This window comes from Malaclemys terrapin, chromosome 14 (genome assembly GCF_027887155.1).
Source record: "Malaclemys terrapin pileata isolate rMalTer1 chromosome 14, rMalTer1.hap1, whole genome shotgun sequence".
NCBI lineage: Eukaryota > Metazoa > Chordata > Testudines > Emydidae > Malaclemys > Malaclemys terrapin.
In genome coordinates, this window is record NC_071518.1 from 22432864 (window position 1) to 22449543 (window position 16680).

Below are 16680 nucleotides of genomic sequence, written 5' to 3' on the forward strand. Positions count from 1 at the left end.
ATAATAATTTTAAATTAATGGCAGCAGAGAGAATAACATTGCAATGTTATCTCTTGACTCTCAAACAATTCATTTAATGAACCAGAACATTTGGAATTCAAAAACTCTACCTTTCAGGTGCCACAGATTTTTTTTTTTTAATTATTAAGTCTATGTTTAGTTCAATGTCATTCAGAAAACTCAGAAGTTCTGAAACTCTCTTCTTCTTGTTATCCTCTAAACTTTTCTAATAGCCTAGGAAGGATTCTCGCAGAATTTAGCTAAATGATTTACAGATCGCTTACTTCAAACCCATTTATGGTTATGCTCTTTATACTGAAATAAAGGTGATACTTTATACATTAAAAGGACAGCAATAATTTTTTACAATGTTTAGGATTTTAACAATTTGAAAAAATGTTTTTCTTTATCCTGACATATTTTCAATCCTCTTAAAACATTAGGAACAACTATATATAGTAGGAAATTAGCTCTTGCCTGTTACGCTTGTTCCTACATAGCATTTTCTAATATGTCTCACCAGTAATAAATTGTAAACGAGGCTATGACTCTAAGAGTAGACAGTGTGTTTCATGGGTATTTAAACAACAACATTAAGTACTATAGGAATCTGTGGAATGTGGAGTGCAGATTTATGTGTCTTAACAATTTCTTTACTGGTTTGTAATAAGCCTGCAAACTAACACTTTATTTTTATATTAATTTGGCCTTAGAAGTCGAGTATACTGGAGCATGACAAGAACAACAAAAATAAACTGGTATATACTTAATAACTGTAACAGTGAATTGCCTCCAATACTAAAATATTTATCGAAACTGGGGGAAAAAAACTAAAAAGAATTACCCTCTACAGCCTGCTACCAGATCTTTAACAGTGGGCAACGTAATGCCTTAAGGTACCTCAAACTGTCTTTCATTTTCTAGACTTAATGGCTGATTGCAGAAATCAATGTTGCCATTAGTAACAGAGTATTTGTTATGGCATGATTTCCTCTGTTGTTAGCCTTGCAGAATGATTACAGTATTAGTGAGGTGCTTTCTTTATAAAGGGCTGAAGATATAACTTTCAATTTACTATCCATTAGTAAGTGGCTTTGGAAATATAGATGAGGCCAGAAATCTTACCTGTTATTACTTGGAGATTTTATTTCAGCAGTCATAGGCTAGTAACTTTAAAAATTGTATCAGGAAGCTCAATATTTTATAGACCTCTTCAGTGAAATATTATCTGCTTTGCTATTTTATACACAGCAAGTTAACATGACATACAATGCAATTAAAATGTTTCAGTTCAATTTCTATTTTTCTTGTACTTTCAAATACACATGGAATAAATGGAAGGATGCACACATGTTAAAATAAGCATATAAATGAAAATTATGTCAAGAAACTAATAATGTATTTTATTTTATTTTTATTTTTTTGTTCTAGTCAGCACAGTGACCTGGTGGCAGTGCACATCTCAGCTAAATAACTGAATTGGTTGGGGATTGGGACTAGGCTGTGTCTCTCAGGAGGGCTGGCGGCCAATACAATACAACCCTTTGAGCTATAGCTTAAAGAAAGTAGCTTGCTTCACCTTTCCACCTGGAAGTAATAGTAGTGTATAGAAGAGGGAGAGAGCAGGGATACAACAGAGGAGCTTTAGAAACCCGGAGAAAAGGGTTCCCCAAGTGAACACCCTCATTGGTGAAAGCACAGACCTTGTACACTGCCACCTGTGGCATAGCTGAAGAGATAGCTGAAAGGCCAGGAAAAGTTTGCCCATGAAAAATATCCATCGGTGAAATGAGAATTTATTTAAAAAGTGTGAAGGGATTTTAAAAAAAGAGAACCCCAAATACCATGCTCTAGCACACAGCACCACAGCCCTGCAAACTATTAGGGAACTGTAAGTATGAACAACACTGGTAAATTGTATAAACTACTACATTATTGTCATTTAAACTATAGCAACTAATTTCTCAGTCAAAATTGGTGATGGATAAGTTAGCATACCTGAAGAGGAAGGAGAGGAAGGATGTGGACTGTCCTCCTGTGCACTTCCTGTCTGTGAGAGACCCCCACCTACTCCACTTTCTTCAGTAATGTTAGAGGACCCTGGTGTTGTCGACCTGCTGACAGACTGAGACTCTTGATCACTTCCAGACCCACGTCGCTCATCGAGGCTACTTTGAATTATCTCTTCTTCTGCTTTTCTGTCTCTCTTGTGTACCCTGGAGTGAACAACAACTTGATGGTATGTTCTAAAAACCCTTCCACAGTCAGGACACTCAGTTGGCTTTTCTTTCACATTTCCATGACTTTGCATGTTATAATCAAGTCCCTGGTTCATACCATGTGACAAAAAATCTCGACTGCCTTCTAAAGGGTCTAGTTTGTTTGGCAAGTCTCTCTGATTGCCCATTTTAGTGCTGTGAACCAAATCAGCAGGCATTTTCTGCTTAGAGCCATCTGCTCCTACTAACACATACTCCCGCTTCTCCTTATCAAACATAATTCCAGCATTTGCCAAAGTGTCTTCATGGCTGCGCTGTATCTGCTGCTCTTTAGACAAAAAGCCATGTTCCATGGCCATTCCCCTTGCCATAAGCTGCCAGGCTTGATAGCTGTTTACTGGATCCATCTCTGCAGCCTTGGCAGCAGCCTGTAACCTTTCTATACAGCTGGATTTCAGAGGAGGCACCAGATTGAGACATCCCAATAAAGAATGTTTATCCCCTTCAGCAATACTGTGGCCGATGCCAGCAATGGGTGAAAGGAGTTTCCCCAGAACTTCTCTCTCTTTCATGGGCAAATCTCCTTTGTTATAAATCTGATTTTGTTCACTTAAACTTGCTTTGTCTGGAGGAAGAAAGCCACTTTGCAAACATGATAGGTATCGTGAATACAAGTTTGCATGAGCTTCCTGTGACATACTGCTGATGGATACAGGTACTTCTGGATCATTAGGAGATTTGTTCTTTACGGATAATTTATTCAGATGAACTTTCATGTGATTTTTAAGAAACCAAGGCTCTTTGAAGCGCCTCCCACAAATCTGACAGCAGTGCTCAAAGGAATCTTTGTGCTTTCTCATGTGGCCTTTCAGGAACCAGGCTTGGCTAAATACTTGGCCACACACCTCACAGCGAAACTCATTGGTAGATTGTTCTCCATTCCCATTGGATCCCTGGCCTTGAGCTGACTCCGCAGTTATGTGAGCTTTCTCCACGTGACTAATCAGCTCCTCCTCCTGAGAGGCAGCAAAGTCGCACAGAGTACACTTGTAAGGCTTGTGCAGGATCCTTATGTGTCTGTCCAGCTCTTCCCGCTTCTTAAACTTTCCTTTGCAAAATGTGCATCTGAACCCAGCAGTCTGAGCTACTACTTCTTCCAGGACACTCACAGGCTTTGGAGAGGGGACAGGGTTCGAAATATCAGGTGTGCTGTGATTAGCTGGCACAGACAAATTACAGTTTGCCAGAGGTGTTGGCTGCGAATGCTGCTGTGCTTTCACATCAGGTCGTGGCTGCAAAAGGCTGCTTTTCATCTGCTTGTCTCGCAGAATCGCCCTCTCCTCCAGCTCGTGTAAAAGCCGGTTTTCTTCTCGGACTCTTCCCCGGCCTTTGCCAAGGTTTCCAAGTTTGTGAGTACGTAGGTGAATCTTCAGGTTGCCTTTCTGAGCTGCTCTATGGTCGCAGTATGGACACTTAAATGGTTTCTCTCCAGTGTGAGTGCGCATGTGGAGCGATAGGATGCTATTAAACCGAAAGCGTTTCCCACAGAGGGGACATGGGTACTTTCTGTTCTTCCTGGCGTCATCCTCGATATCACTCATCTGAGACATGATCCCAAGATTTTGTCCATTTAAAAATTGTTGCAGATCCACTCTTCCATTCAAACTGGTGTCAACATCTCTATTGAGCTGATTTGCTAACAGTGCCATCTGACTGCTGATTGGCTGATTTGCTATAGCCACGTGACTTTTCTCTTCTAGTGCTGCTGATGCCTTCTCCTCAGTATTCTGCCTGTTTTGAAGTTCTGGAAAGGCATGACTGAGCTGTGAAGTTATCTGATGCAGCTTCTGGCTCATTGAATACTGGCCATTAAGTATGGTACTGTTGAGATGGGCGTCAGCTTCTGATACAGCTGAAGAAACACCAAGGCACAAACTAGCTTCCTCCATCCCTGAAAATAAGGAGATAGTTTAGATTTGTACTACAAAATAGTTATAAGCAGTGAATCAACTATATCTGCGGACATAATATTTTCATTTTATGTTGAACCTACACATAATAATGCAAAGGAATTATAGTAGAAAACAATAAAAAGTATATTAAATGCTAATTATACTATACAGTTGTGATATTTGTTCTTAATTATATAATGCCTTCATTGTACTGTATGTTTACTGATTTAAATTATTAATTAGTATTTTAAAATAGCATGTTGACAGTTTCAGTATCTAATTATTAAAGGGGTGGCATAAGCTTTCAATGTCTCTTGTTCTATTTCCTGTGAAACTGCACCTGTTTACATTTTCAATCTATAGAAAAAGAAACATTATGCATCTCTCCCATTTCCATTTTAAAAAGCACAAACAGAAAACAAAAAATAACTTTCAGTCCTATTAACCATTTTCAATATATTACACATTCCACAATGAGAAAAATAGTTTTATGATTTGACAAAAAAAAAAAAAAAAAGAAGAAGGCAGGATATTTACTGGTATACAATAAACCAAGATAATGTTTTTTGGAAAAAATAAAGTAAAGGACAAGCTTTAGAACAATAAAAGGGATTTTGCTTCAGTCAACAAAAAGTGCAGTAATATCTCATTAAGCTGATTAGTATGCTGCTTAGAAACAGTACTAGGTGCTGTAACACATGATTATAATCATAAAAATCCTTCAGTGTTTGCAAGTAAGCATTAACGAGGTATATTAAATTTTAAGGAGACTGCGACTAGCAGCTTTGTAAACCTCTGAGATTAAGATTTAACCCTTCTGTTACAAGACATTGTTTTTTGTCATTTTGAAACTGTGGACATCAAAAAAAATGCATACATTATCTTGTGGTAAATCTTGTAATTCATTGTTGAGACCCTTCAGATTTCCGTTCTTAGAAAAACTTTAAGTTTATAAAGAAATATCTCTGTCCTTCGAGGGTAAAATATGTAATTTAAGGGACTTTGATTTGTTTTAAAGAGTTCTCTTACAGAACTAGATAAAAACAATTAAAATCCAGGGAAGGTGCTATAGGAAATATCAACAAATTTAAGTATTTTAAATAACTTTCCCAATACACAGTAATGGGTACAAATAGTACCTTCAGTATGTGAATTGCAGAAAATTAGAACTCAAAGCTGTTTGTTAAACACAAGTGCTCAGTTCTGGTCTGCATAATTGTCCATAATAATATTCTATTCTTGCCACATTCTTTAGTCTATTCAGAAATAATGTATCTATAATACTCTATTTAAAAAAAAATTTACATTAATGACTTTTGAACAATAAGAAACTATAAGGTCAGATGCAAACATAATGAAGATCTGTCTTATTTACCCATATAATTAGACATTTTCTCCACCATAAAATTACCAAATTCCTTAACTGCTTACTGAATAGTTATTTAATTGATTCAACTTATTATTCATGTCTGGACACAGAAACTTACGCACCAGGCTTGCTGCAAAGGCAACATGTTCGGCCCAGGTGGAGACCAAACCTCACATTGTTTTATAATGGCCACTTACCAGATAATCTGAGGCCCAGATCTGGCAAATACTGAAGATGTTTGCAACTGTGCTCATGGGAGTAGTTCCATAGACTTCAACGGGACAACTCTTGTAAGCAAACTTATACATGTGTTTAAGTATTTGCAAGATCAGGGTCTAAGAGAAGCCTGGTTGTTGTCCATAGGGCGGCCTGTTTGGTTTTCCTTGACAGGATGACTGATGTTGAGATTAAAATCTTATAAGAGAAAAAGAGGAAATATACATTGATGTATATTAAAGATGAGCCTGAACCACAAAGTTCATGTTTGTATCCAGATCAGAACTTCAAAGTTCAGTGGTGTTCAGATCCAGGGATTGTGTTTGGGCCCATATCTAGCATTCAGCATTATTTATAAATACATAGATTAGACATAGAAGTACGTAATACACATAATACTTAGCACTTACTCTCTGTGCTAAGTATTATGTGTATTACATACATGTGTATTTTAATAAATAAATTAATTAATAGAGATATCCTATCTCTTAGAACTGGAAGGGACCTTGAAAGGTCATTGAGTCCAGCCCCCTGCCTTCACTAGCAGGACCAAGTACTAATTTTGCCCCAGATCCCTAAGTGGCCCCCTCAAGGATTGAGCTCACAACCCTGAGTTTAGCAGGCCCATACTCAAACCACTGAGCTATCCCCCCGATTTTACACCTATATAAATTTGCAACACCTCTGAGTTGGTTATAGGTAATCCTCTCATAGATGAGGAAACAAATACAGAGCGATTCAAGTGTCACTGAAGACTGCAGAGTAAATGAATGGAATTCCTGGCTCCCATCTGGGTTCAATCCACTAGATCACAGGTACACAGAATTAGATATATGTGAATGGGAGCAAATTTTTTTATTGTTTGCTTTTCTGTTAAATCTAATTTTGACCCTACATCCCTTCTACCTCCTTCAAATAAGCTATTTTCTGTTTGAAATTTCTTGTGTTTGTTTCTAGCTGGAGGTGATTTTTCCCCCCAGGTTTGAGATTAATCAGACAAGGCATCTTGGAGACAGGAGAATTTGAAAATCCAGGAGATTTTTTTGAAGCGTCTTCTTAGAATGTCATTTTTTCTAAAAACAGCTTGATCTATACACTCCAGGTTTGCTTTACTCAGTTAACCTCAATGGGAATTGGTGCCCTTAAGTTTTTCCAGGAAGACTAGGTGGCTAATTTTAGCATTATCCCTTATCAAAGTTTGAAAACTCTGTCAGATCCCAGTGGTGTTTATTAATACTGATGGTTAACACTAAGTATCATTTCTAGCCTACAGCTGTTGGACTTGATTTTGTTTTATATTTGTTGAGGTTTATGCTATTTTGTAGTATTTTTCCTCAAAGATGGACTTTAAAAAACAAACTTGTAGCAGCTACAGTTGAAAAGTTGAAAGTTTGTCAGTGATTTTTCCTAAAAAATTCAAGCTACTTTTGAGCTTCTCCCCACCAGCTGTCCAACCCATATCAACAGCACACCTTGCCCTCTTTCTCCCTACTAAAAACCAAGGCTATTTCAAGGCTTGCTCCTGGTTCCTAATATGTTCATATATACACATTTCCCACCAGGGAGGGCATGATGCAAGGCTTGGACTATTTGATATTTTTCTTAAACCCCCAGCTCCTGAAGTCAAATGATTAGGTGAGAAATGTAGCTTTCCAGGGAGGGGGTTGTTTATTTTTGGAGAAATATGTTTCTAGCCCTCATGGTCACAGAGACATGCTTGAAAACATGATTTAAGTGCACCTAAAGGGTCAGAAATGAAAAGGCCAATACAAAGAACACAAAACTTATTATTGATTTAAAATGTCATACTTTTTAAACCAATGTCATGATTGTTTGAGACCGGACTCATTATTTTTGAATGCTTGGGACTGGCAATACCTACAGGCACAGGTGAAATCTTCATCTCACCCAGTTTTTCATACAAATCCAAATTCCTGGAAGATCCCTTCCAAGAGTGTAAGCAGGACCACTTTACATAGGCCACAAAACCTGAGGTAACAGAGGACCCCAGGGGAAGAACAGAATTCTACCTCCTGTAGAGGGCAGTAAATGCTGCTGCTCCCCTCACTGGAAAGATTTGGGCAGGAGGAGTAAAAAGCACAGCAACCTAGATGCTTCTAGTAGATTTTCAGCTGGGAAGATGGAGGCGGGTAGCAGAGAAACGGAAAGGAACGAGAAGAGAGCCACTGAGTCACAACTCTTCTAAAAGCCTGGGATGGGAGCCTGGAGCAGAGGACCCAGTCACCAGAGGTGCCACAGGCTTCCTGTGCCCTAAGGAAGTTCCTGCTCGAGCTGCCAGGCAGACCATATCCTGTGCTGCCCTCTCAAGCCAGTAACTTGATTTTAGGGTCAATCTGTTGATGACAGACGCTCCAACACTCGCACCATATTCAGCCCTGCCCACAGGAAAACACTTTACGATTGGGTGCCCTCCCCACCTCCTGGGGAAGAGCAGCCAATCAGAGCTCCTGCAGGAGACAGGCAGAATTCTTCCCTCCTCCCCTACCCTTGAACTGCTCTCAGCGCATGAGGAGGTGTGAGGGAGGGAACAGGAAGAGATCAGCTGCTCAAGGTGACCCTGCTCCCTCCTCACCCCTCCCTTCCTGTGATAACATGGGTTGGTCCTCCCCAACCCCAGCCCTTCTCCATCCCTGCAACAACACCATGCTTGGGAAGTGGGCAAGTGTGTGTGTGTGAGGAGCAGAGGTGGGGCTAGGGGGTAGACTTGAGACAGGAGCTATGGGTGCTTGGTTCATGGCTAGGCTGGGGAAGGGACAAATGGGGGTCTGGAAGGGACACAGAATTAACTAATTAGAATTTTTTGGAGCGAGAGCTCCTGCAACGGGACCCAAATCACTTCAATCTATCAGTGGATCTATCACTGGATCAATATCATGATTTTTTGGGTCTGACCATTTTTAAACTTTTGGCGTTTGGCAATACTGCTTTTTCCCTGCTGAAATATGAAGGAAGGGCATGAAGGCAGTCCCACTTTTGTTTGAATTGAAAGGCTATGATCCTTTCCTCTCTAACTGCCTCATCTACTGGTTGCTTGCCCTGTTTCAGGGATCCAGCTACTGTAACCTCATCCTGATGGTGCACCTGACTAAAGCTGTATCAGTGCCCCGTGGTAGCTGTGCCTAGATGCTGTCGCCACCTCTATAATTCCTATTTATCTCCCAACTCTCACCTCTGCACCCCCTCTTGCTGCAGGTGTAACCCTTTCAGTACCGGAGTACAGACAGCACTTCTCCTCCCGCTATTGAAGGTGTAATCTTTTCAGTGATAGCGCTCATGTACCACTTCCTCACTCACTTCCCAGCAGGTGTAATACCTTCATTTCCAAATTCATCATCCACCTGCCATTCATACAAAGCCTGAAGAGCACAGGAAGTCCCACCAACAGGGATCAAAGAGGTTATAAAACACAATAAGCTTTCACTGCATATCAATATTTTAAAGTAGTTTCTAAACAAACACATAAATCAAACAAAAAAGGAAATTCCCAGGCAAAAATATTAGGTGCTTAGAGTTGTATTTTTAAAATTGTCTTTAAGGCAGGAGATATATAGTTAAGGTTCAGCAAACAGCTTTAACCCTGACTCTTCGTCAACATCCTTCCGATCCACCAGAAATCCCCTAATCACCATACCTCAGAGATGTTTCCAATGGTCACCACAAACCCTTATCTTACACTTCTTGTGCAACCTAGAACCTCTTCCTGTTTATCTGACCGTTCACAGCAAAACACACCAACATATGCCACCCGCCTGCATGAACAGGTGGGAGAACTTGATGGGGCGGGCAGTGAAAGGGGAACAGTCACAGCAGCAAGGGACTTGCCAAGCGACAATAAGTACCTCCTCCCCCTGGGAGTCTCTGGTGCCGCTTGGCCAGCTGGGGGGGAGGGGTGCTGATTGGCCAGCATTCCCCGTTTAACCTGGCATGAGGGTCATGTGCAGCCTCCTTCATTTCCATTCCAGCAGCCCACCCTACTCCACCCCCCAACTAGGAATGGGAACCAGGCCTGACAGATGCTGTAGGTCTTGCTGATCAGCTGTTTATGGGGGTCAGGAAGGAACTTTTTTTCCCATAGGCCAATTGGCAGAAGACCAGGACGTTTTTTGCCTTCCTCACAGCACCTTCAAGCCACAGTGGGATAAGCAGGAATGTGCTTAGTACCTAACTGAAATACTGGGGTGTAGTTTATTCATCACAACTTGAGGGCAGTTTCCAGTGCGGTTAAGAGAATAGAGTGAATGGTTCCCAGAGGTAAAAGACCTGGGATTTTGGTGACGGGCCTTGGGGTAGGGTGAGATCTTTTGGCCTTCGTGGGCTAAGGTCGGAACCTCATAGCCCTGCTGCACCCTCTGTCCCTCTTGTGGTGGGTGTGGGAGAGTGAGACGGTGGTAGAAAGAACTAAGTCCTGGGGGGTAAGCAGAGGAGAGCCTACCCCGCATTATTGGTTAAATGATAAGGAGACCAGTAAACCTAGCACTAATTACAGGTTATATGGTAAGGAGTCATGTAACCACTGCACTGTATCTAATTAAATGCCTGGTTTAGGAGAGTATAGGTGGCAGGAAGCGCCCTTCCCCTATGTTAAAATTTAATAAAAGGTGCTGCCTGCCACTTATTTACATGCGGCTGTCCTCATTTTGCTACTGGGTCTACCTCAACTCAGCCTCCATCTATATGCAGTACAGAAACAACATCCTCCCTCATCTATCATTCCACTCATTAGAGAACTCAAACAAATTCATCAAACTAAAAACTCCATTCTTCCTGCCTCATCCATTGTCCACATAAACCACTAGGAATCAAACCTCCAGAAACTGTCCTGTGCAGTTTTGCCCCATCTATACTACTCTAATTGGCCACTAAAGCCCAAGTCACATGTAACTGGAGTTTCAACTGAATGAAATATATCATGAAAATTGTCTGCTTTCAACAAGAAACCTCAACTTTTCATTAAAAAACATAACATCATAACGTTCCGAAAATTTCAATTTGGAAATGTTGCTGGTGCCCCATGCCTCCATTCTCTTCTACAGCCTGGGATCTACAGCCAGACTAGATCTGTTATGAAGTACTGGAGTGGCTCAGCAACAGAGGAGGCCATGGAGTACCATGGGAAATGTAGTCCAACAAGAGCGCTTGACTGATAGATGGAAATAGGGGCATAAGGCACCTTAACTACAACTCTGATGAGGCACTGTGGCTGTATTTCTGAATACAAATTTTTATTTTTTTTATTTTGGTCTGGAATTTTTCGGTTTACAATTTTTCACCAAGCAGCTCAAATGAGAAGGCATTTTTGTAGTACGTGTTACATTGCCATTGCCACAAGATAGATTAGGTAAACAAGGAATGGAGACTGAGGATCAGAGTTGAGGCTGGTTGAACTTCAAGTTTCCTGGCTTTCAAACTTCTGTTTTGTTTTGTTTTTAAATATACACTATTGCAATATACCTATGGGCCTGATCTTGCTCACATTAAAGTCATACCAAGTTTTGCCATCAACTGCAGCAGGCGCAGGATCAAGCCTGATGTTTTTTGAAGTTAGTTAATATATGTTTACAAACTCAACTTTATCTTAAAAATTAAAAGATAAAAGTTTTGTTAAGAAATATGTGAGCCTCTCCACTAATTTGTTTCAGCTGAGTATTTTCTTGGTTTTCTGAAACCAACAAATTCGGGAAGACTGACAAGGAAAGTTGATTCCTGTAATACTTACAGCCTAATTCTCCAAACCAGAAGTGTTTAGCTAAGCATCCAAACTTCTGCTTACCTAACCAAAATAAAAATGGAATGCCAGACATTTTAAAATTCATCCATTGTAAAGTTTGTGTTTATATATTGTGTTTCCCCTTTTTGACTCTAATAGTCTTTGACTCTAACATTCCAGTTGACTGATGGTGAATTCTGGTATTGTCTTGGATGAAATCTTGTTTATTTACAAAGAATGTATAAAGTCCTGCTTCTCCAAATGCAGGAAGAACCAAAACTATGGAATAGCTTCTTTGTATACAGCCCCAAGACTTTTTAGCCAGCACCAGACCCAAAAGTGCTCTCTTTAGCTTCTGTCAAGGTCACACTGTTTTTGCAGACACTGCTTGGATTTCTTCTGGCTGTTTCTATCATTCTCTGGTTCTGTGTTCTCACACATATACACAAAACTGAACCAAAAGCCCTTTCTTCCATACAGTCCAAAACTCCGGAGTGGGTTCATATAATCCTTTTTTCTTAGGTGGAGGCTTGTGACTAATTTATCCTTAGAGTTATGTTATCTGAAGGGTGTATTCACACCCATCAATCTGAATGAGTTTTAAACTCAAACCATGATGAGGTTTCATCCTGCTCATAAAAATATTATACAAAGAGACTCAATACTTCTTTTAGCATGAGATTTTCCATTCCATCCACAAGTTGATACTAAGAATGCTACAGGAACTAAAATTAAGAAAGTCAATCTTTGTTGAAAATTGCTTAGTAAAATTTTTGACTTCTATCTACATTATTTTGTCATACTCAGAGCTCTTTCCTATCCTTCCAATTTAGCAATGCATATAGCACATTGGCAAACTGACCATTGCCCTGTACTGTAATTCTACAAGGACTTGGCCCCACTAGTCCTAAAAGGAATCTCGCTTCCTGTCTCTATATAAAGGTAGATTAAATGAAAGTGAGTCCCCTAGTCCTGGATGCTGAATTCTAATCATGTGGTATGCTAGAGAACAACTGATTTTCCAGCATATGTTGCAATAGATGCCATATATGACAAAGCAGGATTGAGCCCTGATTAACGAGCTAACAAAAATGTGAGATGACGGGAGTTTTCTACTTGAGCTGTACAATTTCCTATTTTCATGCTGAGGGTACTCTCGGTTTATGAAACCCACCCTGGATTCATGCATTATCAAAATACTCTCTCATCTTTCATACAAAGGTACAGTGAGCCATTCAATTGCCTTTGATGGTGCTAATAGCTATTTTGATTTCACTCACATTTTTGCCCTCCAGACTTTTTTCCGTGATATCAATAACTAAAATTCTGACTTTAACCATTTCAATTGAGAAATACACAGATTATATTTAAGTACTTGAAATGGATTACTGGAATTTAAAACAATGATGACACCAGAAATGCTTGTCACCACAGTACACAATAATTTAACATGAAAAACCTGGTTTTCTTCTGCTGGAATCAAAACCCTTCCACCACCACCCCCAGATAATAAATAGTTTTAAAAATATATAGCTTTAGTCTTTGAAAACAGAATGAACCAAGTTCAGCCATCAGTTCATTCCTATTGAATGGTGAACCACTACGGCATTCCCATTTTCACCATATTAGAGAAAATTGCAATTTTAAAATTTTTGCTGTGATGTTGTTATATCTCAGATAAGGCTAGTTAAAAGAGCCACAAAGCAAAGAAATGGATTACCAGCTCACATGTTTAAATGTAATGCTCTTTCAGGCCCTGATCCTGTAAGCACTTACATGTTCGTAAAAGTACTCACAACTGTATAAGCATTTTTAGGATTTAGCCCTTAGAATTTATTTCTCCGACTAGAATTATTCTTGTAAGTGTATCTTACACATCTGGTCAATTGACAAATTCTAGATAGTCAGCTATAAATTGTTTTGATTCTAAGTGACTCATAAACAAGTATCACTGAGGAAACTTTACAGAATACATACTGAATTTATATTAAATATTGTTCTTATTGTGGTAGCTGAAACTATTTAACTAAGGTTGTTATAAGCATAATACACTCCTGTTAAGAAATAGAGAACACCAGACTACTGAACCTTTTCAGGGTCATTAAACAGCTGTAAACATTATTACAAAAATAAACCAGAGATTTCATGCTTACATTTTAGCCCAGAGCTTGGTGTGCTGAGCAAGTACATTTTTTTCATCTTTTACAATCAACGCTGGTGACATTTGGGCATCCAAACAAATTACATCACAAATATTACTGAGGGTGGGTAGGATACTGAGTGGTTTATTTGCCAGATGATTAATACATAAACAGTAGGGCAGTGTGGTTGACCTATTCTTCTTTGACTGATTTGTAGGCAATACTAAAAGACATAGCTGGAAATAGTTAAATCTTAACAGAAATGTGTGTGGCAGGGGGTTTAAATTCATTTATATTTAAAACCATCATTATGCTACTATCCAATCTGATAGAACACAAAAAACATTAGGCCAGGTTCTGTTCTCATTTATACCCATTTAAAACTTCATGCACATCTGTGTAGTTACTCCAGATTTACACTGGGGTGAGAATCTGGCCCTGGGTGTATAAATTTTTTTCTAATGTAATTAGATTTAAGAAATATGGGGGGCAAGGAATATTCTTGCAAAATGCACGGAAAGCATTGATTTTCAACATAGGTTAGTTTTATTTAATTATGGAAATGTTATTAAAACCCATTTTAGTAATGCAGTGATTGAGCAACTAGGTCAGTGAAGTTTGAGAATGGAGACTGATCTGCAAATTTATTGGTATTGATACCAATCTTCCAATACTAAACAATCAATAGTATCATGAAAACAAAAGAAAACATATGAGAAAACTACAGGCTAGAGTTTATAGCACTCATTAACCAAACTCTTCACTGAGTTCAGTTGGTGTTTTGCTTTAAAAATGATGTTACAGTATGACCCTATGCTTCCAGGCTTATTTCCGTATATTAGAGAGTAAATACAATAAAGGGTTTCCAAGCTACCTTAAAAATTAGATTCATTAACAAAACTAGAAAGAACTTTTATGAGGCTAAATATTTTTTTTTTTTCATTCTGAATTGGGAAGACCATTTAGTTTCTAAAATACTGTAGGTTACTTTCTAGCTAGCGAGGCATTTTGAACCTTAACTGACAAGTGAAGGATTATGAGACGATCTTGATTGTAGTTTATAAACTACAGTGATTTATAAGACATTGAGAGAAAAGGAGAGGTATTTATAAATCTGACTCTAACATTACAATAGAAAGATTAGAAGAATGGAGAAAGTTGTTTAGTTTATTGTTACTTTGCATTTATTGTTGACTTAGCAAAATCTCCTTTTCTCATGAATTTATTCTATTTTATTGTGTGTATATTTTAAAAGGTAGGATCCAAACACAAGAAAGATAAATAATTGGTGCTGAAAGTTCAGTAACTCAAAAACATTTTTCAGAAATCCTCTTCTATTGCATGTTGTTGGTTGTTTTTTGGGAGGGGTTGTTTGTTTGTTTTTTCAGGAAAAAGATGCATAATTTTTTTTTTAGCTCCTAAGCAACCATTAACATTTTAATTTATTTTCACGAGAGTCATCATAATGACACCAAGATTCAAAACTGGACTGAATTTGTGGAATGGTCAATGAAATTACACACCACACCACAGAAACACGAACCCAGGAACCAATCCATGTAGCAAACCTCGTTGCCTACTCTGTCCCCATATCTACTCTAGCGACACCACCAGAGGACCCAACCACATCAGCCACACAATCAAGGGCTCATTCACCTGCGTGTCTACTAATGTTATATATGCTATCGTGTGCCCGCAATGCCCCTCTGCCATGTACATTGACCAAACCGGACAGTCCCTACGTAAAAGGAATGGTAACATACAAAAGACAGTAGGAGAACACTTCAGTCTTCCTGGACATTCTATAACAGATTTAAAAGTACCTATACTTGAACAAAAAACTTCAGAAAGAGACATCAAAGAGAAACCACAGAACTAAAATTCATTTGCAAATTTAACACCATTAATTTGGGCTTGAATAGGGACTGGAAGTGGCTGGCTCATTAAAAAAGCAGCTTTACCTCTCCTGGAATTGATATCTCCTCATCAGTTATTGGGAGTGGACTACATCCACCCTGATTGAATTGGCCCTGTTAACACTGGTTCTCCACTTTTGAGGTAACTCCCTTCTCTTCATGTTTCAGGATATAATGCCTGCATCTGTAATTTTCACTCCATGCATCTGAAGAAGTGTTTTTTTACCCACAAAAGCTTATGCCCAAATAAGTCGGTTAGTCTTTAAGGTGCCACCATACTCCTTTTTTTGTGTGTGTGTGTGGATACAGACTAACACGGCTACCTCCTGATACTTGAGTACTGTAACTGATTATATGATCTCAATATATATGTAGTATAGACTCAATCCTATAGTCCTGACACAAGCAAACTGCTACTAAAGGCAAATGTAATTTTGGCTTGGTCAGGACAGTAGGATAGTGCCCCACGTCCTTACGATTTTAGGGGATGAACAGAAAAGGGTTAAGACCACAAAACTCAATTCCCCTAAATATAAAAACAATTTAAATCCAAGCACAACTGACTGCAGCGCTGTGTTGCTCATTTTATTTCCATTTCATAGGGGGCTTAGGATTTGATTTTGTGCAAAACTAAATATAATGTAAAATGCACATATGCAACGTAGATCAAAGTAGGGCTGATTGTGAAATATTCATACAAGATAGCCCAGCGAGATTTTGTTCACAGGGGCACCTGTCAGGAGCATAAGCTTGGATACAAATCATCAAATAAGTACACGAAATCATTATTAAAATCCAGGCATACAATCAGATAGTCAGTTGTCTGAAACTACTGGACTGTAGCCAGCACACTGGCTCAACAGACTAATGCTTTAGTCTTTCCAGCTCCTCAGGGCCCTAGTTCAGTTCCTCCAGCTACTGGTCAGGTCAACTGTCTGTACCTGGTATTGACTTCCCTGGCATTTAATTCTAGGAGTAAAGCAAAAAAACAAGGGAGTCCATAAGTTCCCTTTGACCTAAGCTGCAGAAACATCTGCTGGTTGAGTCATGAGCTGCTTCTTGGCCAAGTTTAACAGTAACCGATCCTGTTGTGGATCAGCTCTCTCAGCAGTAGGTGTCACTGCAATAAATAGATAGAT

At 39.1% G+C, this 16680-nt stretch overlaps 1 protein-coding gene across 7 annotated transcripts in view; it reads right to left on the reverse strand.

Moving 5' to 3' along the window:
* The window catches only part of ZNF536 (zinc finger protein 536), a 427243-nt gene that overhangs the window by 229285 nt on the left and 181278 nt on the right, over nucleotides 1-16680 (reverse strand). For all 7 annotated transcript variants that reach the window (XM_054049383.1, XM_054049385.1, XM_054049387.1 and 4 more), the window contains one exon: nucleotides 1999-4170. In XM_054049383.1, the coding sequence (XP_053905358.1) occupies nucleotides 1999-4168 (2170 nt within the window). In that variant the 5' untranslated portion in view covers nucleotides 4169-4170. The remainder of the gene's footprint in view (nucleotides 1-1998; nucleotides 4171-16680) is intronic.